General features: G+C 44.5%; 3 protein-coding genes across 13 annotated transcripts in view; 1 reads left to right on the forward strand and 2 right to left on the reverse strand.

Annotated features, from left to right (window-relative positions):
- The window catches only part of HNRNPAB (heterogeneous nuclear ribonucleoprotein A/B), a 29,670-nt gene extending 8,095 nt beyond the window's left edge, over positions 1–21,575 (forward strand). For 2 of the 6 annotated variants that reach the window (XM_080555081.1, XM_080555077.1), the window contains one exon: positions 21,125–21,575. The gene's annotated coding sequence lies outside the window, so the exon portion shown is untranslated. Of the gene's footprint in view, positions 1–17,008; positions 17,709–21,124 lie in introns of those variants that run through there. The other 4 variants (XM_080555076.1, XM_080555082.1, XM_080555080.1 and 1 more) reach the window with 2 other exon arrangements.
- On the reverse strand, positions 1,183–17,002 carry PHYKPL (5-phosphohydroxy-L-lysine phospho-lyase). Its single transcript, XM_080555067.1, has 13 exons — positions 10,147–17,002; positions 8,219–8,337; positions 7,232–7,391; positions 6,518–6,592; positions 5,610–5,697; positions 5,388–5,504; positions 5,084–5,166; positions 4,571–4,796; positions 4,144–4,298; positions 3,527–3,616; positions 3,178–3,308; positions 2,704–2,760; positions 1,183–1,365 (listed from the first exon to the last, which is right to left on the reverse strand). Exons 1-12 carry the CDS (start codon positions 10,203–10,205, stop codon positions 2,708–2,710), a joined length of 1,356 nt encoding a protein of 451 aa, XP_080411193.1. The 5' UTR covers positions 10,206–17,002; the 3' UTR covers positions 1,183–1,365; positions 2,704–2,707.
- Positions 18,594–25,812, reverse strand: part of COL23A1 (collagen type XXIII alpha 1 chain) — a 173,851-nt gene continuing 166,632 nt past the window's right edge. For 5 of the 6 annotated variants that reach the window (XM_080555049.1, XM_080555048.1, XM_080555047.1 and 2 more), the window contains 4 exons: positions 25,760–25,786; positions 25,188–25,241; positions 24,442–24,528; positions 18,594–20,577 (listed from right to left, as the gene is read on the reverse strand). In XM_080555049.1, the coding sequence (XP_080411175.1) occupies positions 20,530–20,577; positions 24,442–24,528; positions 25,188–25,241; positions 25,760–25,786 (216 nt within the window). In that variant the 3' untranslated portion in view covers positions 18,594–20,529. The remainder of the gene's footprint in view (positions 20,578–24,441; positions 24,529–25,187; positions 25,242–25,759; positions 25,787–25,812) is intronic. The other variant, XM_080555046.1, reaches the window with a different exon arrangement.

The following is a 25,812-nucleotide window of genomic DNA, read 5'->3' on the forward strand; positions in this document are numbered from 1 at the left end:
ATATTACTTTTAAGGCTGATAATTTTTTATTGTATGGTTTGAACAAACAAACCAGAAGTGCAACCAAATCAAGTAACTAAGAAAAAAACAAATGTTAGTGATATGTTCACTTTCTCATAAGGCAAGCAGCTATTCCTGCAGGGACTGTAATATGCTGCTCCCTGCTGGTTGTCTCTGGAAACAAACTAAAGTCTGTAAGACTTTTGATGGGTTAAGGAGAAATCTTGAGTATAAAGAAAATTGAAGCAGATTTAAAATCATATAGTGGGCATGATAGCTCTGCTATTGGAGTATGTAACAATGCCCAGCTATAAAATCTAAAACTACAGACAATTAAATGAGTACAGTATTCAGAAGTATTACTCTTGAAGATGGAAAAATGAAGTGCTTTATTCTGTTCCATCCTTCTACTTCTCTTTTGGAAGGGTTAGCAGAATTTTTTCCTAGCAGATGGTTTGCCCTGTAGAGGGGGATTTGCGTAGTGTTGTGCCAGGACTTACTGCTGCAGTGTTTCTGGCTAGTGTGTTAGCAGTAGCTTGTCAGCTGGCTGTTACATTGGTGCTGTTTGGAAGTAGGTCCTCAAGTAATGCTTCCTTTACAGGTGATGTGGCCTTAAGCACAAACTGGGGATACTAGCACTTAAATGAAGCGCTGGCTTTCCCTTCTTTGCATGAAAAGGTTTTGATGCAAAGAATAGCTAACTGCCTGGTGAAAGCAAGGGCTTGTACACAAGGCTGTTCCTTATGGCTGTAACATACTGCTGATTTACTAATCCTGCTCAGATAGTTCTTGAGGACAAAGTATTTCCTAAGAACAGCCCTGGGAGCTGTGACCCTCAGCTGTCTGTTCCTCATGCATTTGGTGTTAAGAGTTTGGGGCTGAAGTTCTTGGCTTAATTTGCTCATTGAGACCTCTTGTTGAGTATGTACTAGGAGGACCTCATTAGCATGGAGCTGCCTGCTGAAACTGGTCAGAGGTGCCTGGCAAAGGCAGCTAGAATGGTGTTTCTATAGGTAGCTGTAGATAACAAAAATAACCAATTGACTCACCTTAGTTTTTAAACAGGCATAAACCTAAAAGAGCATGAGTTCTGAAAACATAGTTTATAAAGGAATATATTCCTAGTAGCTACTGTAAGCTGTTTTAGATTTTTTTGTTAAATAAAAGCTGATTCCACACAACTGCCACAGTTGAAACAAGCTCTTATAAAATTTATTTCTCCTAAAGCTTTTGCTTAATAGCAAGATAACAAAAAAATTAAAGGTTAACTTATCTGGTCTACGACATGCTAGGATGAAGATTAAACATGCATTTTCATGGTAGAATAATACTTCTTAGTAGTAGATCTTGAACAATGTTTGAAACCTGTGGGGGGAAAAATGTTTCCTTGTAAATGCATCATTAAAAGAAATTATTTCATTGCCTCATTTTCACTTACATTGTATGTAAGTGTAATACTGGTACTTAGTAAGAGGCTTTTTCCGTTCTTGGTTTCTTGTAGAAAAACACTTTTCTTGCTTAGTTTAGATTGTGGACAAGCACGCTAAGTTGTTAGGCTTCTAAGTTAAACTGGTACTGTGAGTAATCTTTCTGTTCTCAAGAATACATAGTACTAACAGCTGTATGTCTTTCCATTAATTTGCTAAATAAAATACTAACACATTTTTCTTGTGCCTGCTATGCTATTGCACTGAACTGCATCCATTTCCTTAGCATGTAGGGCCGTAGCAGTGTGACTCTGGTATGGTGCTTGAGACCAGCACTCATCACATAGATTACATTCATACCCAGGTACCTAGAGCTTCATTGGGTACTTGGTTAAAAACAAGTCTTTTGGTTGGAGTAGGCTCAGGAAGTGCCAGGTGTACCAAAGTGGTGTTAACAAAATGGTGTTACCAAGGTGTTAACTAAGTGTTCACTTCTCATGAGGGTGTGATAAAAGGAGTAGCAGCTGGATGTTCTCTAAGCAAACTATAGAAGGGCCACAACAGATACCAGGACCTGCAAGGTTTGAAAAGCTGAACAGGGTTTTGTCTTATGCCTACAAACCTCTGGGTATGGGGTAAAGTTGATGCTTAATTGTGATGCATCAGCCACAGACCTGAAATGATTCTGTGTAGTTAAAAAAAAAAATGCTCAAGAAAACCAAAGGCAGTATTTTAAACTCAAATGTTACATGAAATGGGAGCTAAGGCTGTAAAAGTACTGCTTATAGCTCTTCATGAAACTGTTGGCTTAAGTGGAGGATCCCCAGTGGTGGCATGTAGAGCATACAGTGCTGCAGCACATGTTCTTAAGGGCAGCTACGGAAGACTTGCTGAGAAGTGGTTATCCATCTGACTGTAACTGCACGCTGTATGAAGCTGAGCCAGCTTCTGCCTGGAGGCAAAAGGCACTGAGCAACTGTCATAAGAGCTGTGCTCGGGGTAGGCCTTTCTGAGATGTTGGACCTAGTTTGAAAACAAGTGAATACACAGTGTTTTCCAGAGGTGTCAGACTAACAGAAGGTAGCTGTGAATGCCAGATACATCCCAGTCAAGTCCATGCTTCCAGACTGCCAAAAATATCTGTAAACTAATTTCAAGTAAAAGCATGTCTGAGAAAACTTAGTCCTGATCTACTGCCAGTGGCAGTGCCTGTGAAGCTAACCTTAGAACCCTTAGCTTTTAAATAATAGTGTAAGGAGTGAATATAAATAAATACCTGCTTAGGTAGAACAAGTGGATGTTTTGTCCTGGTTCAGACGTTGCTCTTCCATATCTAGAGGGACAAAAAGCAAGAACTTAAACTCGTGGCTGAGACAAGTTTTTGTCTAACTTAGTTAACAATGAATGCACACAAGTTGTACAAAAAGCTGAGTGTCAAATGCATCAATATGATGGCTTTCAAGAATGAAGTTTAACTTTCACAATTCCCCTTGCTCAGATGAGTAAACACTAACCTGTGCCAGAGCAAAATGCTTTTAAAAGGTGGCATATGCATCTGTGGAGTAAACAGTTTTCTTGGGGAACTTTTAAAATGGAGTAATTTGGAAGTGAAGACTAAACTTTGAGTGACTGTTTTCCTAGGTGTTCAGTGCCTACACCACCTTGGCTTTGTTTCAGGACTTTTGGAAAGCAGGCTCAGCTGCTCAGTCCAACAGCAACCACTATAAGGCAGTTTTCTGGTCTGTAGTACCTGTTAGTAGCCTGTCAATTGTGTCCACAACGAGTTTTGCATCTTCCATATTGAAGCACATCGGGGGCTTGAATTTAAGTACATTTCTTCCTGGCCCATCTGTACTCAGTAGAATATATTCTTCCTTAAGCCTGGAAAGAGGAATAACAAATAATTACGTTCACCTTTGCATGTAGTTGTGAAAAACTCAAAAGCATTGATACGCTGGCTGCCCAGACAATGCTTGTCTGCACTGACTGGTGTCTTTTTCTTCCAGTTGGCTATACTTTAGCAACTGCAGAGTGCCAGGCTCCTTTTAAATGTTGTGCTTGCCTAGCACAGCGAGGAACCACATGGTTGTCCCACATACCTTGTTATTAGATACTCTGCTTCTGCTGTGGCTGGGGTCCTTTCTGCTTGATCTTTAATCAAGTCCACTCCAATGAATAAGCCAGAACCCCTTTGAAAGAAATAGAAATGGTCAATAAAGGGTGAATCTATGTAATAAGAAGGAACTGCAAGTGAACTAAAGGATCAAGAAGGGCTTTTGTGAGACCAAACTTTAATGGCACGGAAACTACAGGCTGGCTGTTGGCTAGTGATAGAAATGGTATTGCTGTTTTGCAGAAGTGTAGTATTACAGTACAGGCTAGTAATGTGCTACCCTTCTGAGCAGATACATGATGAATATATTTCTTATCCAACTTATGATTTTTCTTTGTACACTTAAATGTGCACTTAAAAGTTTAAACAGGAGAGTGAGCTATTTTAGCATGGAAATCCATAAAGCAATACTGGCCTAGAGTGGTCAAGTATATTGGACTGTTGCTTAGCTCAAGTTTGATTTAATCTAATACACAGTAGGTTCTTGATTTTTTGCTGAAAGCAAAGATATGATGAGTCTCTTAAAAACTGTATCAGTTTGGATTGAATTGTTCATGATAAACCAACAAAAAACAGCCAAAGCTGTAAATAAGGCACAGATACCTGACATCACCAATGATGAGATGCTTGGTTTTCAGCTCCTTGAATAGCTTCATCAAGAAGTTGCCTACTTCTGTGGCATGAGCCTGGAGGTGTTCTTTCTCTATCACATCTAAAACAGCTAATCCGATGGCACACGAAACAGGGTTTCCTCCAAACTGTATTCAGGAAAGGAACACACAGCAGGTGAAGGGGGAGGAAGATGCAATCTTGTCACTGAAGGTGCAGCCTCAGTGATAGAATGAGCATACTGATACATAGATATTTGATGGAGCCAGTAAATAAGTTATATACTAGAAAGATGTTATTAATATTAAACAGTAAATGGCATAGGGTAATGAAAATATATAAAAAAAAAGGTTGCATTAATATCTCATTCTACTAGTCGGGCTCATGTTAAAAAGGAGAGTTTGGTCAGCTTTTTACTTACTGTGTTAAAATACTCCACTCCTGTGGCTGCAAATGCTTCTGCAATTTGTTTTGTTGTTGCTACACAGGCAAGCGGGTGCCCATTTCCTATGGGTTTCCCCATAGTGACGATATCAGGTATAAAGTCTTCTCCCTGAAGCTGGAATGCCCAAAAGTGCTTGCCAACCCTGCCAAAGCCGACTTGAATTTCATCAGCAATAAATACACCGCCTGCCTTGCGCACATGCCTGTAACATATAACAGCTTTTATTATAGTCTAAGGGGAGCCTGAACATAATTACTGTTAGAACATGCAGAAAGCAGTGCTTTGCAAACTTCTTGGAAGCAAACTTGGGCAGGTCTAAAGTCTGTACCATGTGCTTAGAATGCAAGTTTTGCCTGGCACAGGCCTCTTTTTAATGTAAGTGTTCACCTTTTTCTATTTGTAAAGCTGTACGCTACAGGAGATGGATGAATTCCTCTATACAGGATACATTTTAAAATATAAAAGTGAAGATAATGAACAGCCACTTACTCTGCAACCTTCTGAAAATAGCCTGCTGGTGGAATGATTTGACCACCAACGCTTGGCAGGGATTCAGCAAAAAATGCAGCAATCTGAAACATATGTACCATGTAATGTTTGAACACACGATAGAGGAATTTGTGGAAATCAAGTTAACAGCAAGCTTAGCATTATTAGATGGTCACTGCATTATTATTACATGATTTTCTTTTCGATAAGTCCATATCACTTAGCTCAGTGCTGTCAAATGGCACTGACCATCACCTGCGCTCATTTCCAAGGCAAGACAAATGGTTAAGGAAACCACACTTACCTTTCTGCCTTTCTTATGTGCTTGCTCAATAATATTTTCCACTTCATTAGCATAGGCTGTTACTGAATCTTCATGGTCCTCTCTGTACAGTCCTCTGTAGGTGTCTGGAACAGGAGCCTAAGCAAAGGAACAGGGTATTCTATATTTAATATATCAAATTATTCTATATTTAGTATATCATAAGATTTAATTTACAAGTAGTCAGTAGCTATAGGTACATACCACATGGACCCATTCCTTTTGTCCTTCTAGATTTTGGAATTTATATGGGCTTATGTCAATCAGGGATGTCAGGTGTCCATGGTAAGCACTTAAAAACAATCAGGAGAACTAAGCAGTAATTTCCTCAGTATCAATAATTCTTTAGGATTAACATTACTGACAGCTAAAACAAAGTAGATGGGCTGTGTCACCTAGTGCAAATACAGTCATTTAGCTGAGACCTGCTCTGAGATCCCTGTCAGTTGGCTTACGGGTAGTTGGATTTTTTTTAAAGCATCTGAACATAAGGGATGCAGGGGGACAGTATTCCGTGTCGTTGGTCTCCTGGGGCCAGTGACTGGAATCACAACAGTCTAAGTCACAAGCAGTATTAAGAGAGTTGCGGGTGTGGACATGTCTGGCCTGCTTCTGAATATCCTCCAAGGATGGAGTTTTCAGTCTCTCTCCGGCCATCCTGTTCTAATATTTGACCACCCTCACGGTAGGAAGGTTTTTTCCCATGTCCCATCAGAATTCAGCTTATGGCCCTTGTCTCTTCCTGTCACCAGGAAGCTTCAGACCTGGCTTCACATTTTTGTGCCTTCCCAGGAGGTAGTTTTGGATCGCAGTAAGATCTGTTAGCTTCCTCCTAAGGCAGAACAAACCCAATTTTTCTAAACATTTAAGTCTACAGCTTCCTTACCCTGTGGCAGGCCACTGCTGGCCTTGCTTCAGTATGGCGATGTCTGCCCTGTGCTGGAGAAGCCCTCCCTGAACATTAACTACTTCAGAGGTGGTCTCACAACTACTGAGCAGGGAAACATTACTTCTCCCAACTTCCCAGCTGCAGCCTTCCTACTGCAACAGTAATGCTCTGACCCCAGCACAGAACTGTGCCTTGTACCCCGCAGTAAATAAAACATACTTACTGATCTAAAACTATAACATCTTCATGTTTTGTGTACTGCCGTGCCATTCTTAGAGCAAGATCATTAGCTTCAGATCTAAAATTGAAAAATTTGATAAATGTTTCATTGTGGATAGTTGAATTTTAAAATTCTGACCGCCCTTGCAGAGAACACACAACTAGATGTGAAGTATTGGCACACCCTTAGTAATCCATAGTGCTTTGCACTCGGTAGGTAGGTCTGCTCAACAGAGTAGAATCCATCTTAAAAAGCAGTATTACAGAAATGACTTTGGAAACAGTTCATTTTATTTTAAACTGTGAGTTGCTTGGGAATACAGGAACTCCCACAAGCCAAGATATATGCATCATTAGATTGAATTTTGATGATAGAAAAAAATTCAAGTTCAGAAAACAAGTCAGACCGGAAACTAATACAGTAAATCCTTACATTAATTATTTGTAGTCCAAGGCCTTATAAACAGAGTAAAACCCTTCTGAGATAAAACACTTGTTCAGTTACCTGATGGAGAGGCTTGGTGAATGTGAACGTTAGAGGCACAGCAGTTCTAAAAGTGACCAGTTTCTTCAAAACAAAAAATTCAAGCCACTTTTTAAAATACATATGTATTATAGTCATCCACTCCAGATCATGCAGTTGACTTTTGATAAGTGTTACGCTTGTGTGTATGTAACTAGTGTAAAAATGGTGTAAAGTCTGACACAGCTGACTTACCCAGAATTCAAGAAATAGAAGGTGCATAACTTTTCAGGTAGTGTTTCTGAGAGCCTCTTTGCATAATCAACCAAGTTGTCGTGAAGATAACGAGAATTTGTATTTAGCAATTGATTTTGCTCATGGGCTGCTTTTACAACATCAGGGTGACAATGTCCAACTGCAAGAGAGGGGAGAGGGGTTTTAGGGTTCTGCCGCGTTATGCACGGTGATCATTAACAAGCACATAACTGACTTCATGCTTACGTCCTGTAACAGTACAGAGCTGTTGTCACTGATGTTCGTATTTAAGCTGTGGGACGTTAATGGTATTATCAGCATAAGATAACATTGGTACACCTTGAAAGCCTTCATTAAAAACTCTTTTTCTTGGTTCAGAAAATTTTAAATTGCCTGTTATTTTATTTCATGGTTGGTAGTTGAATACTGAAAATAATATATAATGGAACAGTGTTCAATTTGCTATTTTGAATAGCTTAGTAGTTTGCATATATGCAGATAAACTTTACTATCAAGGAATCACATTATAGCCCTACTAGGATATTACTGGCAGCACTGACCGTTTTAAAACAATTTAAAGTACTGTAAGAAAAACAGCTGCTTCATAAAATGCAAATAATACACCTCACTGAGCAGTGGTCCCGTGATAGTCCCCTTAGTAACTTCTACAAGTACAGCAAACTATCAGTTGTAAGTTTTACAGTTAGATGCTTGACTTGCATTTTCAAGTACAAAGCTCTGTATGCTTTAAATAAGTACCTTTCTGTGAAAACAGAACGGCATGCAAGTCTGGAAAGCATCGTGTTCGTGCACACAGATTCAAATGTGACCAGTAATTGCCCAGGCTATAGGCTCAAGAAGGGCTGCTTCTGCTTGTTCGGTTAAATAACCTCTCACCCTAACACAAAGGAACAGAGGTAAAAAGCACTGATTGTTCCTTGTTCTGCTTAGGAAAATACGGTATCAAATAACAGGACTTGAACTTACCGTGAGCAACGTTGTTTATGCAGTCAAGGTATTGCCTTCCGTTCTCGTCATACATGTACTGGCCTTTGGCCTTCACAATCTTCACTGGATCATGAGAAAAAAACAGCTTGCAAGAAGAGCTGTGGTGGAGCATCAGAAAGCAAAATAAGCATTAGTGATATTCCCCAAGTCACAGTTTATTCCGCTAGTAATATTTTCAGTTCAGTTACTCAAGAGAAGGACGTTTCGCCAGTGCAGCAGCAGATGCTGTCATCTTACTTCTGGCCCCCCAGACAAAGCTGGGGATAGGAAGAGAACAGCCTTTGTGCTCTGACTCAGTAGTCAAATTTTGTTAGGCTTGTAGGGGAAAAAACACTGTAGAACAGAAACCCCTTCCCTAGGACTTCCCAAGCACAGCACACAGGAATTGCCTGTGAAGTTACATCTCATCTACACTGTCTGCCCTTCTTGTTCTTGAAACTTTGGTGCCTGTCTTACCTTATTACCATTTTTACTCTGTTCTTGTTTCTTGCTAAAGGTACTGATTGTCCAGATGGTATGGTGCAGGTGGTTCTTGAGTGATTTGATTTTATCTATAAGGCTGGGCCTGATTAAGTGAGCTTGTTTTGTTTCACTGATACGCATTTGACAATTAAAATTGAAATGCATCTACCCAAGTAGAGTCGCAGGGTTATAATTGGCACTGAAAGATAATGGCAACTGCTTCGTTTAGTAAAGATTGCTTAAACAAAAAGGGAAATAATTTGATGATAAATATATTTTTTAAAAATTTATCAAACAAATGAAAAAAGACAATGCTAAAATAAGAAAATAATTCAGTGTCCCTACAGGAATCCTGTACTTTCTGTGTGAACGGGTAGTAGGTTGATAAAACAAGTTCTTTTTTTTTTTTGTGAAGTTACCCTGACAGTTCAACATGTGCTAAAGAGGCATTTGGAGAGGCTGGGTCTTTGTTCCCAGTAACAGGGCAAATTGCCTACAAAAACACAAATGGTGTTCTTCAGGTTGGTGCAACTAGCACAATTCTCAATTCAAATACAAGTTCAGCATTTACACTTCCAGCCTGCCTCTTATTGTCACAAAACATTACTGATTAAGGCAGCCCTGATTATTGGATACGCAAGGGGTAATTCCTGTGGTCAAAACCAAATAGTTTTGCTGCTATGGCTGGTAGCTTTCTACAAAACTAAGAACGTAAAGTCATTTGAAAGAAAGCAAGTAACTCAGAGTCTGGAAGTGAGTCTTGTACTTACTAGAATTAAGTTGAGCAGATGTATGCTGATTCTCTCAGGTTTTTGGTGTCTAAGATTCCTGACCGATGAGCTTTTAAGGACGAGGTGCCGGGCCCCGGAGAGCCCCCTCTGGGCGCAGGGACGGGCACGGCGCTGCTCCAGCACCACCCCGAGCCTCCAGCACTTCCCTTGGTTAGAGCCAGGAGTGCTCTCGGCCAAACGGACAAGAACTGCTTTATAAGCAGTTCCAGGCGTGCTGTGTCAGACATGTTTTAAGGGAACTTTATGCTTTAGTTTTATAACCTCCTCTCTTCCTTGAGAAACAGTAATTACGGCTAATAACCCGAGCAAAACCCAGGCTTTGGAGGCTATCAGCACCGACTTTACCCCCTCGGTGTTGCTCGCTTAAACCTAAAGCACCGGTGAAGCACAAATCGTTGCCTGGCCAGCGAGCAGCCGGAGTATCTGAGCGTTTGGGGTCAGCCCAACTCGCCCGGCTGCAGCCGTGCGCAGGGACGAGCGCCCGGTGCCGCGAGCGCCCGGTGCCACGCTCACTGCCCCGCTCCCAGCCAGGGCGGAGCAGGCCCGGGCCCAGGCCCACGTCAGGCAGCCCCAAGCAGCCACGTCAGGCGGCCCGGGGAGCGCGCAGGGGGCCCGGGCGGGGAGCAGCAGCGCCTGCCCACCCGCAGCACTTACCCGATGAGCTGCTGCCGCAGGGCCAGGGTCTCGTGGCGGGAGCGCTGCGCCGGCCTCATGGCCGCTCTCCCCTCGTGAGGCCGCTCTCCTCGCCTCGCTGCCGGGGCGGTGCCGCTGCTGCTGCCCACGCAGGGCGGCCCCGGCCGGAAGGAGCCCGGCCCCGGCCGCTCCCCCTGCGGGCCATGGAGCCGGCAGCGCTGTGCTCGGGTGCCTGGTGGATCCGTCGGCAGCGTGCTGCTCCTTGCCACATCGTACTACAGCAGGGCATTGGGTGGGAGCAGCGCTGCTGTCACGGCACCGTAACTGAGCCTGCCGCGGGGGAGCGCAGCCCCTGGCCTCCCGCCCACTCCTGAACCCCAGCCAAAAGGTGCCGTTAGCTATCCGCTTTCACGAAGGGTAGGGAAGGAACTCACCAGCGCCTTCGGACTCTTCCACCTGCCAGGCTGCGCTCCTCTCTTGTGGTGGCTTCAACCAGGAGGTCCCGTAGCACGGCCAGGGGAGAGGCTGCCTCCGCCGGGATCCTGCAAGGCTGCTGTCAGCCCGTGTGGGGCCGGAGTGCAAACTGGTGCCAGTATACAGCACCCGAGCCCGTTTAGTTACCAGGCACCTCGCAGGCAATAAAATGTTTCTGAGGGCCCTTCAGGCGCCTTAGAGCTGTCATAGCACCCTTGCCTTTGAGTGGCTTGCACAGTGAGGAAGTTTTTTTACATTCCAAAATAATTTGGGGCTGTAGCGTAGTGTTCCAACTGAATTAACTGCATACTCTAAGCGAAAGTGAAAACAAACCCGTGTAGTGTTGTAGTCCTGCGCTCGGTCAGTGCCAGATGAGCAGTCCTGACTGACTGTGGAAGAGCCCATCCTAGGGTGTGCAGTGGGTTAGGATTAAAAAGGAAAACGATGGTCCTCTGTTCAATCTGGTTTGGAATTTCTTAAAAATACAAAGGTAAAGAACCAGAAGGGGTGTCCTGTCCTGGGATGGGTCCGGGCCTCTGCTACCGCAGGTGTTGTATCCCAGACTGCGTTCATGAACTTAGTTCTAAAAGATGCCAGATTTCATTTGCATTCGTTTTAAACTGAAGACATCTGCTAAGAGGACTCCAGAAAAAATGTAATTTTGATCAACTTGCTAAATGTAGCCACCAAACATTTCTAGTTGCAAGTATATATGATAAACATACGAGCAATTTAAGCTTTTTGTTATTACGGAGTATCCAGAACCGAATGGCTGTGCGCTTAAAATTAGGTTAAACTTAGGAAGTAAAACAGTTGTTGCATAGGTCAGTTTTTAAGTAACAAAAGACAGCAGAGGAAGTGTTAATAACGGCGTTAATCTTTATTTGAACTCTTGTCTGGTTAAGATACTTTGTAGCTATTTATAGTAACATCCTGAACATTTACAATTTTGAAGGTTTATTCTCGGTTACAAATGCAGAGTTCATCATACATATTCACACAACTGTCAAAGTAACCTGTACAGAGAGACCGTCTTTGAAAATCTAGTCTGTGCTTTTATTACAAAAAGCACAAGAAAATGTTTTTGGAGGTTTCAAGCTAATGTACTGTCCATTACAGCTTTAAACTAGAAATACACAATGCAGTACTAATTAATGCCATTTTAACACGTTAAAACAATGGATAAGGAATACTGTTATTGGTGCCTTCATTTTAAAAGCAGCTGTTCCCCAAAGAAGTGAGTAAATAGAACACTTTGTGGCACATACATGATTAAAAATTGCAAAATTTTGCAAATAGAGATGTTAAGTATTTTTTTTTGTATTTTTAATATCTCTATATGATTATACTTTTAAAGGTGATACATTTTACAGAGATGTAGTCAGCTTGGTATAAAATACCATGTAAGTACATTCAAACAAAACTACTTTTCACTGTTTCCTAACTGCACACACGTGCAAATAGCCTTAACTCTTCTGAACAGCTTCACTGAAGTGACGCACCCACTCGCCATAAATAAGGGGTATCTGTATAACATGGTAGAGGATTAAGCCTTATCAGCATAACTTCAAACAAATAAGGACAGATAAAGCACATACTGCATGTATTTTTTTCTAAGATGCATACAAATAAGTCAGATTTTCATTTAGATTTTAAATACCAGCAATTAAAGTTTCTCAAATTATGTGTTTCAGAAACAGTACCTAAATGCCAGGGTACTTGCCAGTTTGAAAAGACCTATGTGCCCAAAGGAACTTAATGCATTAGAGCTGATGACTTTCAGTTTTGACTGCTATTTTGTGCTGAACATTCATCACGTTGAGTAAAAAATGAACTCAAAATAGTAATGCAAGAAGCTGCTATGCTATGGAATTGTCTATAAAATGGTATTATTCCATCTACGAAACTACCCAGCAAATGCAGCAGGACTGCAACCCTCATTCTGGCTAATAGCAATTTACTCTCTCTTCCACCTGGTTTGGAAATTCGTTGAGTAATTCAGTGAGGTCCTAACTTTTTTATTTAATAGCAAAAAAGCAGATTTGATATGCACCTTCTTCAGAAAGTGACGTAAAATGCACTTCTAAAAGCTAAGCATACAATTCAGTGTTTAACAGTACAAGAAACCTAAGTGCACTTAGCATCATTTACACAGAAATGTATTGCAGGTACTTGGGACATCTCCACTTTAACGTTAACCGTTACCGTCCGCATTATATAAGAAGCCACCCACAGACATACAAGTTAGCTGACTGTTCCACGGAGCTGAGCAGCTATGAGGCAACTTGTACCAGAACTTCGCGAACAGGGATTGATTGTTGTCCTAAGACATAGGAAAACCGCAAATGCTAATGTATTTGTTATCCCACTCTGCTGTCAATAACGCCACTTCTTATGCATTGAAAATTCATGTTTCCCAGCCTCCCTGTGGTTTCCCCCCCCCGGCTCTCTAGGGCAGTATAGCGTCCGCCAGTCTATTAAGTCCTCCTCCCATTCATTTCGAAGTGTCAGGTTTTCAGCACTTACTTTAGCTGCAGATTACACAACAGTCAGACATCCCTTTTGTTGCACCATCTATCTAATGACAAAAGCATATGGGAAAGTTGCAGTGGTTCACTTAGGAACATGAAAACAACAAAAGGAATTGTTAAGTTTACAGATCCAGGCCGTGTACTCACTGCTTAGCTTCAGCGTGCAATAGGTGCCCCAGAACAGAGCTGCAAAAACTGTGCCACATTGCTGGCAGTTCACCGCAGTGCCACGAAAACACGGGCGACTCCAGTAACTGACAGCGAGACTTGACGGGAGGGGCATGCTCTTTTCTCCCTTATTTGCTAGACCTTTTTTTAAACCGTTGCAAACAGGTCCAAGAAATGCTCTTACATAAATGTTGTGCTGGAAGGTTGCCCAGGTCAGTATATGTTACACTGATTGTCTCGCAAAGCTAAAGTATCTTGGGCCTCTTGAAATCTATCAAAATACTTCATCTCTCGCTTTAAAATCTTCCTGGTTAAACAATGTGAAAGCCTGGCTGTGCTACTAACCTCATCAACAAATACCAGGCAAAACTTAGGGGCCTGAAACGAGGTCAAGTGGCACAGAGGTTTTGTTCCACCCTTGGCCACCTACTGAGGTCTGTGGGACCGGATCCGCTCCTACCCTGGTGACTTGGAACCAAACTCACTGAGTGGAGTTCAGACAGATCCGTAATTTGTCCAAGATAAGTGGTTTGCGAACACTTTAGTTTTACATTTCTATCATTTATTGTTAGTATTTTTGTAAAACAAATCTGTTGTATGTAAGGAAAATAACTCAAAGCCTCCACTCTAACATTTTAAGATGGAAACTTGGCTGGTAACCTACTTCTATTTGCATAACACCTTTAATTAATTATCTGGGCAACAATTGGATTAAAAAAAATAAGACATGAGAATATGATGGTATTTCCCAAGAAAGATTTGGAAAAAAATTAAAGTCTATGTGTATGCGCTTCTGTTCTACAATGATCTATTCAAACCTTAGAGCCACACAAAAGACGTGCCCATCCCGATGTATGCTGTCAATTAGGGGCACTGTTGTTGGGGGCAGAGGGGAGTGTTTTCCCCTCGTGGCACCACATTTGTTTCTTCATTTAAAAAAAGATGGCCTCTAGAGGGCAGCATTAAATCAGCATTCAATAATCCAAACACCACGACCCAGTATTACTTTGTAGTACGCAGAGAATTTACAGGCTAACAGGACACAGTTATCGACCAGGGGTGGCTGTGTACCATTACAGTAAATCTGGGAATTTCCAGCATTATAAGTATTTTAACTAAGGTGCCTGTTACACGTGGGTGAGATCTTTCATTCTGGCCCGAGAGTTCACAGTATTGATTAGAAAATCAAGTGCCACATGTACAAAAATTCACAGATTCATTCTGAGCTGTGGGCTGGGCAGACGGTAAGCACTGCAGCCCGGGGGCTCTGCAGGTACGGACTGCTTCAGCTGCGTGCTGACTGCAGTCAGGGCCACCAGCAGAAATGGGACGCTGAGCTGGGGAAAGGGAAGAAAACCAAACAAGAAAACAGGCTTTCCTGCACGAAAGCCGTGGTCATAAACAAACGCGCTTCCGGGACAACAGCTGTAACAATCTTAAAAACCTGGGGAATGAGCGGTGTCATTCCCTGCGGAATACACTCTGTCGTTACATAGGATGTCTTGAACTGCTGAAACCTCACGTGCATTTTACTGGTTGGCTTAAGAATTTCAAATACAAAGATAAAAAGCTCACAAATATTTTATCTTTTGGTTCCCTAAAAAAAAAAAAAACACACACATCAGAAAGTCTGGTATTACAAGAAAATTCGTATTTCAATACACAGGAGAAAAATCCATAGGGAAATAAATTCATTACCATGACATACATACAGCAAGCGTTAGAAGCAGCGTATAGGTGAAAGAAGACTCCCCGTGGAGAGTAAAACAAAGCATAGGGCAACAGCCTTGTTGTTTCTTTTAAACTAAAGTCCCAGCGCATTAAGGCTTTGAAATGGGTTCAGTTTGGAGTCAGCCCAGGTTTTATCTGCCACCCATTTCACAACCCAGAGAAATACTCCTGAACTAGCTGGCCAAGCCCGCAATTAGGTCAGCTGCACAGCTAATTAATCTCACCTGCCCCCATCCGCTCAGGCCAAGTCATCGGGCTCCCTCTGGCAAGGGGCCCCTGGAGCTGCCAGCACGCTTCGGGCACCAAAGCCACAGACACGGGGGATGTTTGGCTGCGGTCACCCCCCCCAAAATACATTCACAGCTGAACTCTGGCAGGTGGTCAGTAATTTAAATTTGATATAGAGCAAATCTTACGGAAAGCTGCTCGTCCTGTGCTTCCGGGCAGCAGAGACGTGGCTGTCTGAGCAGAATGGAAATCACTGTGCTTGTATAGTCAGTTAAACTGGGCCAATAAATTTTGTAAACTAGAAAACAAAGATAAACGTGAGTTGGCTGGGCTTTAGATTCCCCAAGACAAGTAACTCGAGTGTTTTAACCCAAGTGTTTGTTCACTGATTAATCCACAAAGCTAACACGTTAACTATTTCAGCGAGCGAGATAAATCAATTGCTCGGTCACAAAGTGACCTACATTTCACGAGCGTTAGCAGCCTCAATCATCTTTAGCATGTCAATCATCTTTATTGCTACTGACATCTAGTGGTAACATTTAGCTGCATTTCTGAATTCCCATAAAACAATCTTACATTCTCTCAAGCCAGAAAAAGAGAGAGAGGTTTCCTGAGGGAAAAATGCACTATGCTGTGTGAGAGGCTGAGATAATTAGCGAGTTTTGACTGGGACTGCCAATGCTACCTAAAAGTAAAATTTATCTTGATGAGCTATTTGCAAATTCAAAGTATTAAAAAACCCACATAAACATTTTCATATGGAAGGAGAAAATAATCAACTGCTCTGGCATGAATTTGCTGAGCAAAGCACATCTTTTTTTAACTCTTCCCCATAAGATCATGACTGCTCTGAACCAATTTATCATTTAACAACCTACTCTTCTAAATCCGTGTGTGGAAGGCACGTGGAAGTCTGAACAGATTTCCTTAGACCGTACAAAGGAACAGTTGCTCTAGCACAGTTTCTGATTTGCGTTGTATGACACACAAGGGGGACAGCTCAAAACACACAGGCTACCCGCACCGATCACGGTGGAGGACCAGGGAGGACTCAAAACGCAGATCACAGCTGCCCCTCTCGCAATATTTGTGCCCAGGGAGCTGTGCCACGTCCGTTCCTGGAGCTCTGCTTTCTGCAGGTTTCAGCTGCCCGCCAGACCGGGCTTGTGACCAGCACCCCTCGAAGAGGTACTGGTTAGCTCCCCATAGCTGGTGACAGCGGGTGCCGCGTTCTGCAAGGCCTGTTGTGCCTGCCACCACTTGTAATGGAAGCGGAAGCAGCCGCCCAGAGCAGCTGCTTCACGCAGGCTACGGGTCTGTGCGAGGGCAGCAGAGCTGCGGCATCCCCAACACCCGGCTGTGCAAGTGCACGAAGGGATCTTCTCTGGGTGCTGGACAAGCCACGTTCAGCAGCATAAACCCCCCTGCAGAAGGCCTTTACCTGGGAATTGTCACAGATTACCTCTAAAACGTTTGGTAGCCAGGGTGGCAGGAGGATGATCGTAGCCTTCCTCCCGGACGGTCAAGGAGGCGCCACGAGTGGTCCAGAACGTGCCGTGGGGACGGGGAAGAAAAACCCCGGTTAAGAAGTTTAGGTGACGAAAAAAGAGCTCTCTCCGTTTTTACAAGGAAATGTCTTGGGTTCTGTGGCGCCAGAGGCTCTGTGTTGGGAGGGGGAAGGCTGCCATGCAGAGTGGTCAGAGCAGCGGGTAAAGCAATGTTTGGTATTCTGTATCGATGTTTTGCAGGCCTGGCAGTGGTCACAGTTGATGCCTACAAGCACTGGATATTCCACAAGTTGAAGACGGAATACTGACTTGTTTACCTGAAGATAATAGGACTTCGGGGTATTTCCTCAGAGAAAATATAAATTTTAATATAATTTCATAAGCTTTGGAGGTTAGCTTGTCTCGTAGCTTCAGTGATATCAAACTTCTTCAAGTAGGAGCTAGATAGAAAGCTGTTTAGTTTTTGCCAGCGTATGTAAAACAAGACTTTTCTATCTGCATTGTAGATTGTTTGTGGACACTTCCAGATTCTTGTGCTTTCTGCAGTCATTCTGGGGACTGAGCTCTCATTGATACCAATAGAGGTTCCACGAACAGGACATCTGCAGGATATCAAGCGTAGCAGCCCACAGCGTGGTTTGGAGTAGTTCACTGTTTTAGTTTGGAGATGACTGGGGGAGACGGGAAGAGCAACTGTACATTAAGGGAACAATTACAGATCTTCTTCCCACTGACATCAATGAGAGATTTGCCTTCAACCTTCCACAGAAGAATTAGCTTTAAATTGGGACAGAAAAGGGGTTTTTCAAAAGAATTAAAAGCCAGCGGGAGCTCGTTCAACTGCTCCGTGCGCCTTTAAAACCCCCCGCACCAAAAGTGATAGCTAACATCATGAAATGGAAGTAAATAAAATGCATTTTCATTGCTGTTTTGAGTTAAATAATTCTTGTTTCTTGATTTGTTAGATGATCTGAATTTACAGATTTAGTCTATACAGCACCAAGAATACGGTCAGTAACTGGTGAAGACGTGAAGTGTAGCCACAAAGCAAGCAACGCCTAGGTGTAGACCCTAAGCAGCAAACAAAGCTAGGTAACAGCAGTTTAATGCCTACAAACGTAAATCTTGTGTGTCCACATCTACCAAGCTGGCAGGTTCCCCTGGGGCCGATAACCGCATCCCGTCCCGTGAGTCCCCTCTGGCACCGCTGCCCTCAGAGATGCAGCGGAACAAGGATGTGACGGGGTTCAGATCTACGCAATACACCAAAAATGATTCCCTTCTGTTCTCTTAAATTCAAGGCCACGAAGAGCCCTTGTATCATCTGGTTTGATCACAGTCAGGCTCTTAATTTCACCTCAGACTCCTACACACAGGCTAGTGACTTGTATTGGGCTGAAGTATTTCCTCCAGAAACGATCTGTGAAATCACAAAGGCATTAAAGTGATGGGGATTCCATCACTGGGCTGGTTAGGATTAACCAGCCTCACCATTAAAAAGCCGTGGCCTATTTTATGTGATTTTACGTAGCTTCAGCTTCCAGCCATGGGATGAACTTGTTTCTATAAAGTATCTCCTCCCTCTAAAGGAATCCGATTGCCTCAATCTTCATTGTAAGCTGAACAGACTTGTCTGTAAGCCATTTTCTTCCCCCTGAAATATTTTTTATGGCTCTCTACTGCATAATCCTTGTTTTTTTTCCCCCAAATCTTTAAAAACATAGCTGGTAAAGATGTTGGCAATTTTTTAAAAAATTTCTGTCACTAAGGCAATATGCAGAGAAAAATCATAACCATCATTTTATTCATTACCTTGCTCTGCATGGGATGTGCCTGAGATAAGATAATTAAAAGAAAAAAACAGAAAAGGGGAATGAAAGGAGGGTGAGGAACGCGCAGAGCTACAGAGTTCACAATCAAACCATATAAACCCAAGAAAATCAAATGCAAATGAACCCTACAAACCAAGACAAATGCCCCAAACTCCGAGATTTGGGAAGCCCAGTAGCAACAGTCTGGGCTCTGTTGCTTAAGAAAAGACCTCAGCAGAGCCCTCCCTGTGGCGCAGCTCTGGGCTGGCAGTTTTAGCGTGTTGCTCTGTTGGAAATTTTGCGGTGGAGGTTTCCACGGTGGGATCTACAGTAACAAAGTGCTCGCACGTCTTCAGCCACAGGGCAGGACCCAGAGGCGTTCCCTCTTGAGATAAAAGCTTTCCTTGATAGGAACAGAGATCCGCAGGCAGCCCAGCTTGCTGCATTTTGCCAGGGGCTCGCTAGTTCCATCACAAGGGCAGGTAGCGACGAAGGGAGCTTGGCTTTGTTTCCTCTGCCAGTTTGAAGTCTTTTTGTTTGACCAGATGGCATACAGCAGCTGCTTCCATACCTAGGGCTGCGTCCTTTTTTTCTTTTTTGCTTTCAGCCAGCTTTTTTCACTCTTGTAGTGCGCACGTACAATGCAAATACAGAGTTGAGAGCCAGATTAGGGCAGGGACTCGTCCCTGCATCGTGCGGTAAGGCACACGAGGCAACACGCCGTCTCCGTGCTGTTAGTTCACGCAGCAGCGTTAGCAGTGAGCACTGCTCATTCCCAGCCAGGGTCATTGGTACCTTTATCACATCTCGGTGTTACCATGCGTATCTGACGGGTTTGGGAGCTTTACAGTATTTTCAAAGTCCATAAATGGCAGAATCCAGTATAAAAAAAGGTCAATATATTACTGTTGAAGGTTTTTTTTTTTCCTTTTTTTATACAAAAATTAAAAAGATCAAAATATATCACATTATTTACACACTGTGTTTCATGCTTAGAGATCACTGAAAAAGAACACAGACAAACATTTTGATCAAGAGAAACACTCCACTACTAATCTTCCTGTTAATGTAAGGGTTGATGGTCAGATTTCTCTGAACGTTAACAGTACATCCAAACAACTTACCACAAAATTAAAAGCTGTTATATGCTAAGAGCATGCTTACATTCTAACGGAGGGTTTGCAGCCAGTTAGTGACATGCCTGCTATTAACTGGTGTGTGTCCGCGTACCACATTTGAAACTGGGTTAGCAATCCCGCTCGGCTTCAGCGTCACAGCCTTGCTGGAGGACAAGCTTCCAGCACCCTCATGTAAGTCTGGCTCAGATGCTTGTCTGGGGGGAGACGTCTCTCCTCGTTCTCCCGGGCTGCCTTTGGCACTGCCACCCCTCCCGTACACCCCCTGGCTGCTCGAGGTGCATGAGCCGTCAGGAGTTACCTGACCCCGTGCACCCAGATGTGCTGGTCAGGCACTGCAGCAGCGCAGTCGTGATTTATAATTGCAGTGGCAGAAAAGCCTCAGTTTGGAAATAGACGTTTTGTAACTGTGACAAAAGGTAACCCCATCTCCAGTCTCAGCCAGGACGCAGTGCGGTACCCAGGCGCGTTTTGCAGGACCGTGGAGTTTTTGCCCGAGCGGCTCCAAAGCTGCTGGGGCCATAACAAAGGCCTCGTCTGAGCGAGCCTGACAGGACGCACTGTTACTGACAACATTTACGAGAACGATTTTTCAGGCTTAGCAAGTTTTTGGAGTGGTGTTCCTAGCACTTGCGCAGATACCAGCCTGCTGCTGTGGGGAACACGACATGAAATGAGGTCAAATCCTGCTCCCACAAGGCGTGACGCTGCCTGCCAGGTGCAGAGCCTGCTGCTAAAAGGAAACGCAGTCGTACAATCACCGTGCACCAAACCGGCTACCCAGGGCCTACTCAAGGATCTGTTATTATTATTATTACTGTACCTTATGCCAACATCCCGCTACTGGCAGTCCATCTGGTCCCTGCAAAATTGAATTTACAGACATAAATTTCTGCTGACAGTGATTTCAGTGTCAGACCCAGAAACCCAACGCTCAGTCCTCACAACAGCGATGAGAGGTTTAGCAGTAAGGTTAATTACCATGCAAAATGTACACACTGTACGTCCACAGAAATAGTTATGCAGTGTCACACACAACATGATGCTGAGTACACCCCAGGGTTAAAAAAATAAATAAAAATCCACACATTCTTTTCCTTTAAACAAAAGGGGAAATGTGAACAAATATAAAGATCTGGAACCTCATTTAATTAACTTTATAATCTGCTGTTTCTGTTTTTTGTGAACAGACCTATACATGGAAAGCACGATGTGGAAATGTATCTTCTGTTAATACACACTTTTCGGGTTGGGGGTGGTAGATTTTTTTGATGATAACCTGATTGTGTTAAATTCAATTCTGCAGTACTTAGTTTGTTTAAGAAATCTCGAGTTGCTGAACTGATTGAAATAGGATGAGTTGTGGACAATGCAAAGGGAGTGAAAATATTTGTCTTTTTCCGATGGAGATACAAGAAACATACAGAACTCAGCCTAAAGAGCTTGCTTACCAGGAGGAAAACACTGAAAAGGAAGGAGCCCCTTAGAAGAGGAGCGGAGGACTGTGTGTGACCGACTCCTTCAAGATACTTTTGAAGAAAACAGCTGACTTCAGCTGCCTTTTCTGATGCTGGATTTTTTAAGGCTCTTGGATCTCTGATTGCATCAATTTGTGCCTGTAGAGCTACAGAGAGCACCCAGGCACTGACCCCTCCCTCAGAACCATCTCCAAACTAAGCAGGGGCTGGAGGCCATGAGGACGTGTCTGCAGCAGAGAGAACTGCTAGTGCAAATAGAGGTCAAAATGCATTTTTACATTTTTTACTGTAAATGTCAGTCATCACATTTTTTGTATTCTGTATTGATTTTATATGTAAAATAGCCTATGCCCAATAAAACAGATGCAGTGAAGCAAGGTGACCCTCTGCAGCTGCTCACAGCGTGACAGGTCGGGTTATTTGCACGCACTTTCCTGTAGATTACAGACTTGGAAGCACACACAAATTTCTGCTGACACCAGTCAGTATTTTGGTCCATGATGATAAAAAGAGACAAAAAACGTGCAACACGTGCATTTATCAGAGTTGTTGGGGTGAAGGCTAATGGGGACAACACACAGAGCAGTTGTTGCCCCCAGGGAAGCCCCGGGCTGCTGTTAGAGCCCCCCCCAGCACACCGACCCTCACAGGGCCGATCGCTGCCCTGGGCCTTTTCTCCCTCCCACGCACTCCAAATACTCTTTTGGCCATCAGACTCCACACGTTTCTAGCACGTTTCACTCAAGTGATCCCAAAAGGACTTGTCGGCTCACAGAGCGCTTCCCAAGCCACGTGCGAGGCTCACGCTCGCGCTCTTGGACTAAAAGCAGTCGCCGAGAAGCCGGCAGCCCCCGGCCGCACCGAGGACGAAGCCGGCACGCGGGCAGCCCGCAGTACACGCGAGGTGGGACGCGTGCACATGCCACGTTAACCGGTCACTGCAGTCGCCTGCAGGAGAAGCCACCTTCTGCACCGGCAGCATAGGTGGGTCTCGTGTTCTCTGTAGTTCAGACGGGACGTGCTTAGTAAATATAACGTCTCCGGGGAGTAAATACGAAGAGCTGGAGCAGGCCTGCTGCTAATAATTGGTTTCTTAGACACATATGAAAGTAATTTAACTTTTTGAAAGAGAGACAGCTTACTGCCCTTTTGTTTCTCTGAAGACAACTGCAAATCATCTAGCATGCAGCATTTTCTATGGTTAAAAAAATGAAAATAAAACAATGACCTCTTTTAGCTAGTCATGCAGAACCCTCTGGATCAGAGAGCAGAGCGTGAACCTCCGCATAATCGGTGGACTTCAACCCGAGCTCTGCAGCACAGAGCTGACCCAGCAAACACCTTTTTGATGCCTCAAGTGCCAGTGAACTGCAGCCCTGCTCCGCAGGTTCGCAGCACCCATAGGGAGAGCCTTCAAAACCCAGCCGGGAGCCTGACGTGCAGGGCTGCAGAAGCACAGGCACGAGGAGAGCCAGGCTGGGCCGTAGGTAGAGAGAAATGAGAACCGAATTTCAGTACGTGCTACTGGGAAGGGTTGACACCCCTGGCGATGGCCATTGCCCTCGCTCTTTGAAGGCATTTTAACCGTGGGAAGAAGGCACAACGCATTGGGGTCCTTCGAGTGCCCAAGCAAAGCAGCGTGTTCAGCTCTGCTGCCTTGCGTCGCTTTCTCTCCCTGGAGGGTTCATTCCCCAGGACAGGGCTCAGCCACAGCGGGAGCACACACAAGCCATGCGAGAAAGGCAAAGAGCAGGTACCGTACCAACGGGCAGGGCACGCTCACCCCGGCCAGGCCTGGCAAGCCTGGCTCCCCTTGGCTGCCCGAAATGCTACGATCTCCCTGTTCGGAAACAGACAAAACTGCTCGTTGAGAACGACACCGGAGTTACTGAACAGACATCAGCGTGTGAGCAGAAAGGAAAGCACATTGTCAGAGCTTCGCGCATCCTTTTCTGATGACACAGCAAGTCAACAGAGGCGCTGTGCGGTGGGGAGCTCGCAGACACACACAGGCTCATCTGGGAAATATCTCCTGTACGCAGACCAGAGGTTCGCATTTGAACAGCACAGTGAAAAAGATGAGGGTTAAATCATCCGGCATGTTAAGAGAAGAAAGGTGATCCGTCAGAAACAAAATAATTGTGTTCACATTCAGTCTCCAAGCAAAATTAAGTACGTTGAGTGAGGGACATTGCTGCTGGTACAGGAGCTGCACGGCAGCTTCGATTGCCACGGCTGTGCTGCTGGGGTGAGGAGAACGCCACGCACTTAAGACAGGATTTTTTGTTCCGGAGCGTGTTTAAGCAGGTACCTGGCACTGCGAGTCAGCTGCAGCTGAGTTACATGTGAGTAGTTTCAGTTCGATAGTTGATACAAACTACTCTTTCATCCTGCAAAGCTCAAAGCATTTTAGGGGTTGGATCTCTCTGGTTTTAGTCATTAAATGAAGAGCAGTAATGAAAGGGAGGTAGATTGTACCAGGCCAAATAATCAGTGCAGATTTTATTCTGGGCCACATCAAAGGTTTGAGACATTGTGGAGCAATCCACCTTCCGCAGACCTGGAGGAAGGTTTCTGGAACGCCTTTTTGCCTGCATGCTGTGTGACGCTGGCCCAGGATGTGTCTGAGAAAGGACAGATCTGAGCCACGAGCTGCTATCTCACGCTGAGAAACACGGGAGGTCTCTGCTCCCAGAGGCACTTTTTGGCAGCCTCAGGAGCTCATACATCACATCTCTTTGGCAGTATTAAGATGCTATCAACACCAACCCGCTTCCCCACGCGGGAGAGCTAGAGCCAGCTTCATCCTTGCTCGGTGTGGGAGAGGACGGGATGAAGAGCCGACCTTGCTTTCGAATCGCCTCCCGTCCCGTGCCTCAAGTTACTCCCCAACTGCAAACGTACTCAAATCTAGGCAGGCAGCTTCACCAGGGCACGCTATCTCCTGAAGAGCATTACTGAAGCCCATTGTTCCCGACTACAATAAGAAGGTCTCTGCACAAAGATTATTTTTACTGCTGTGGCTTGTTCCCATCTGGCCAGTGAGGAGCCCTTACAGTGAGCAGTGAACTTCCAGCAGCGCAGATAAAACAAACCATTAAGGAAAGTGAGAAAACAATAACCATCTGCTCTGATTTACTGCGAAATAAAGATCTACCAAATCCTCCCTTGCTTTCCCTGGCTGCAAAGCCACAGCCACTCACAGTCCCTGCCACGCACACCAGGGATGAGCAGAATAAAAGACGTACCACGGGGCAGGGCTGATCCAGTCCGGGAGGGCCAGGTTCCCCCTTCTGCCCTTTGGCTCCTTTTCTCCCTGGGATTCCTCGCTCACCCTGTTGCAACAGGAAAACAGAATCAGGAACAGGAGGGGTGACTGGCAGGGAAAACACACCTCGGTTTCACTTGCACAGCAGCTGCGGAGTCCCAAGCCTCACGCAGAGTAGGGATGTCTGCACTGGTGCAACCTCAATTGAGCAATTAAATGAGTGAAAATCTTCAATTGAAGCTGGGTAGAAATATTTTAATAGATAATTTTATAACAAACTGAGCAAATGACCAGTTTCCACTAGAAACCAGGTTGGTAGCTGGCAGCGAGGGCTTCGGGGCAGCCCCTGCCAGCTCGGCTGGAGCACCAGCTCCCAGCTGCTGCCACCAGCCGGGCACCCTTTTAGTTGAGGATCCCTATTACAAAACCTCTAACTTAGATCCGGTTTCAAGGTCTATAAACCCAAACGAGCAATTCTTCACAACCCAGAGCTGTCAGGCAGCTCCGGCTCCTCCAGTGTTTGCAGGCTGCGGTGGGGGGACAGGCTTGCAGACAAATACTTCTGCCACAGAAAAGGCCCCATGGCAATAAACTAAGAAATGCTGCCGGGCTGGAGGGGACCCCAGGGTTGCAGGAGCTGCCACCATGGCCCCCTGAGAGGAGCAGCCAGTCCTTCCCCTGGACAGCTCATCCCCACAACCATCCTTACAGCCATAACCCACTCACCTTCTCCCCTCTTTCACTCTTCTCTCCTTTCTCTCCTCTGAGTCCTGGGAAACCCTATTACAACAATTTGTAGGTGGGAAAAGAAGCGGTTTGTAAGTTTGCTTTGTGCACATCCCAGCACCTCAGTTAAAAGAAGCAGCCCCCTGCAACCAACCTGCCCCCCCGTCGGCGAAGGATACAACACGTTTGTCCTGTCTGACTTTGGATCTCATCGATTTCTTGGGAAAGCTAGTGCTTTAACATACCCTAATAATACTTCATCCACAAGACATTTTTGTTTTCCTGAATCCAATACAAGTATTCTCGATGGGGAAGGGGAACTCCCGTAGCACCTCTAGTTCAGCAGAGATGTACCACGGTGTGGTGGGGTTACCGCTGTGCGGTGGAAGCCGCCGCCCAGCATCTGGTCTGAATTAAGCCTTTTTCCTACTGACATTGTTCCATGGACAAAGGGAAAGTAGCCCATACCACGTTAGCTATATATTTTTGCGAGAACGTCAAACAATTTCATGGCTTTTACATGCGTGTTGTTCACCTTTCTGCATATCACAATTAATGGTCTCCATACTCACATCTAGTCCTGGCTCCCCCGGCTTTCCCTGCAGTTGTAAAAACAAAAAGAAGA

This window comes from Anser brachyrhynchus, assembly GCF_964034855.1.
Source record: "Anser brachyrhynchus genome assembly, chromosome: 14".
In the NCBI taxonomy this organism is placed as follows: Eukaryota; Metazoa; Chordata; class Aves; order Anseriformes; family Anatidae; genus Anser; species Anser brachyrhynchus.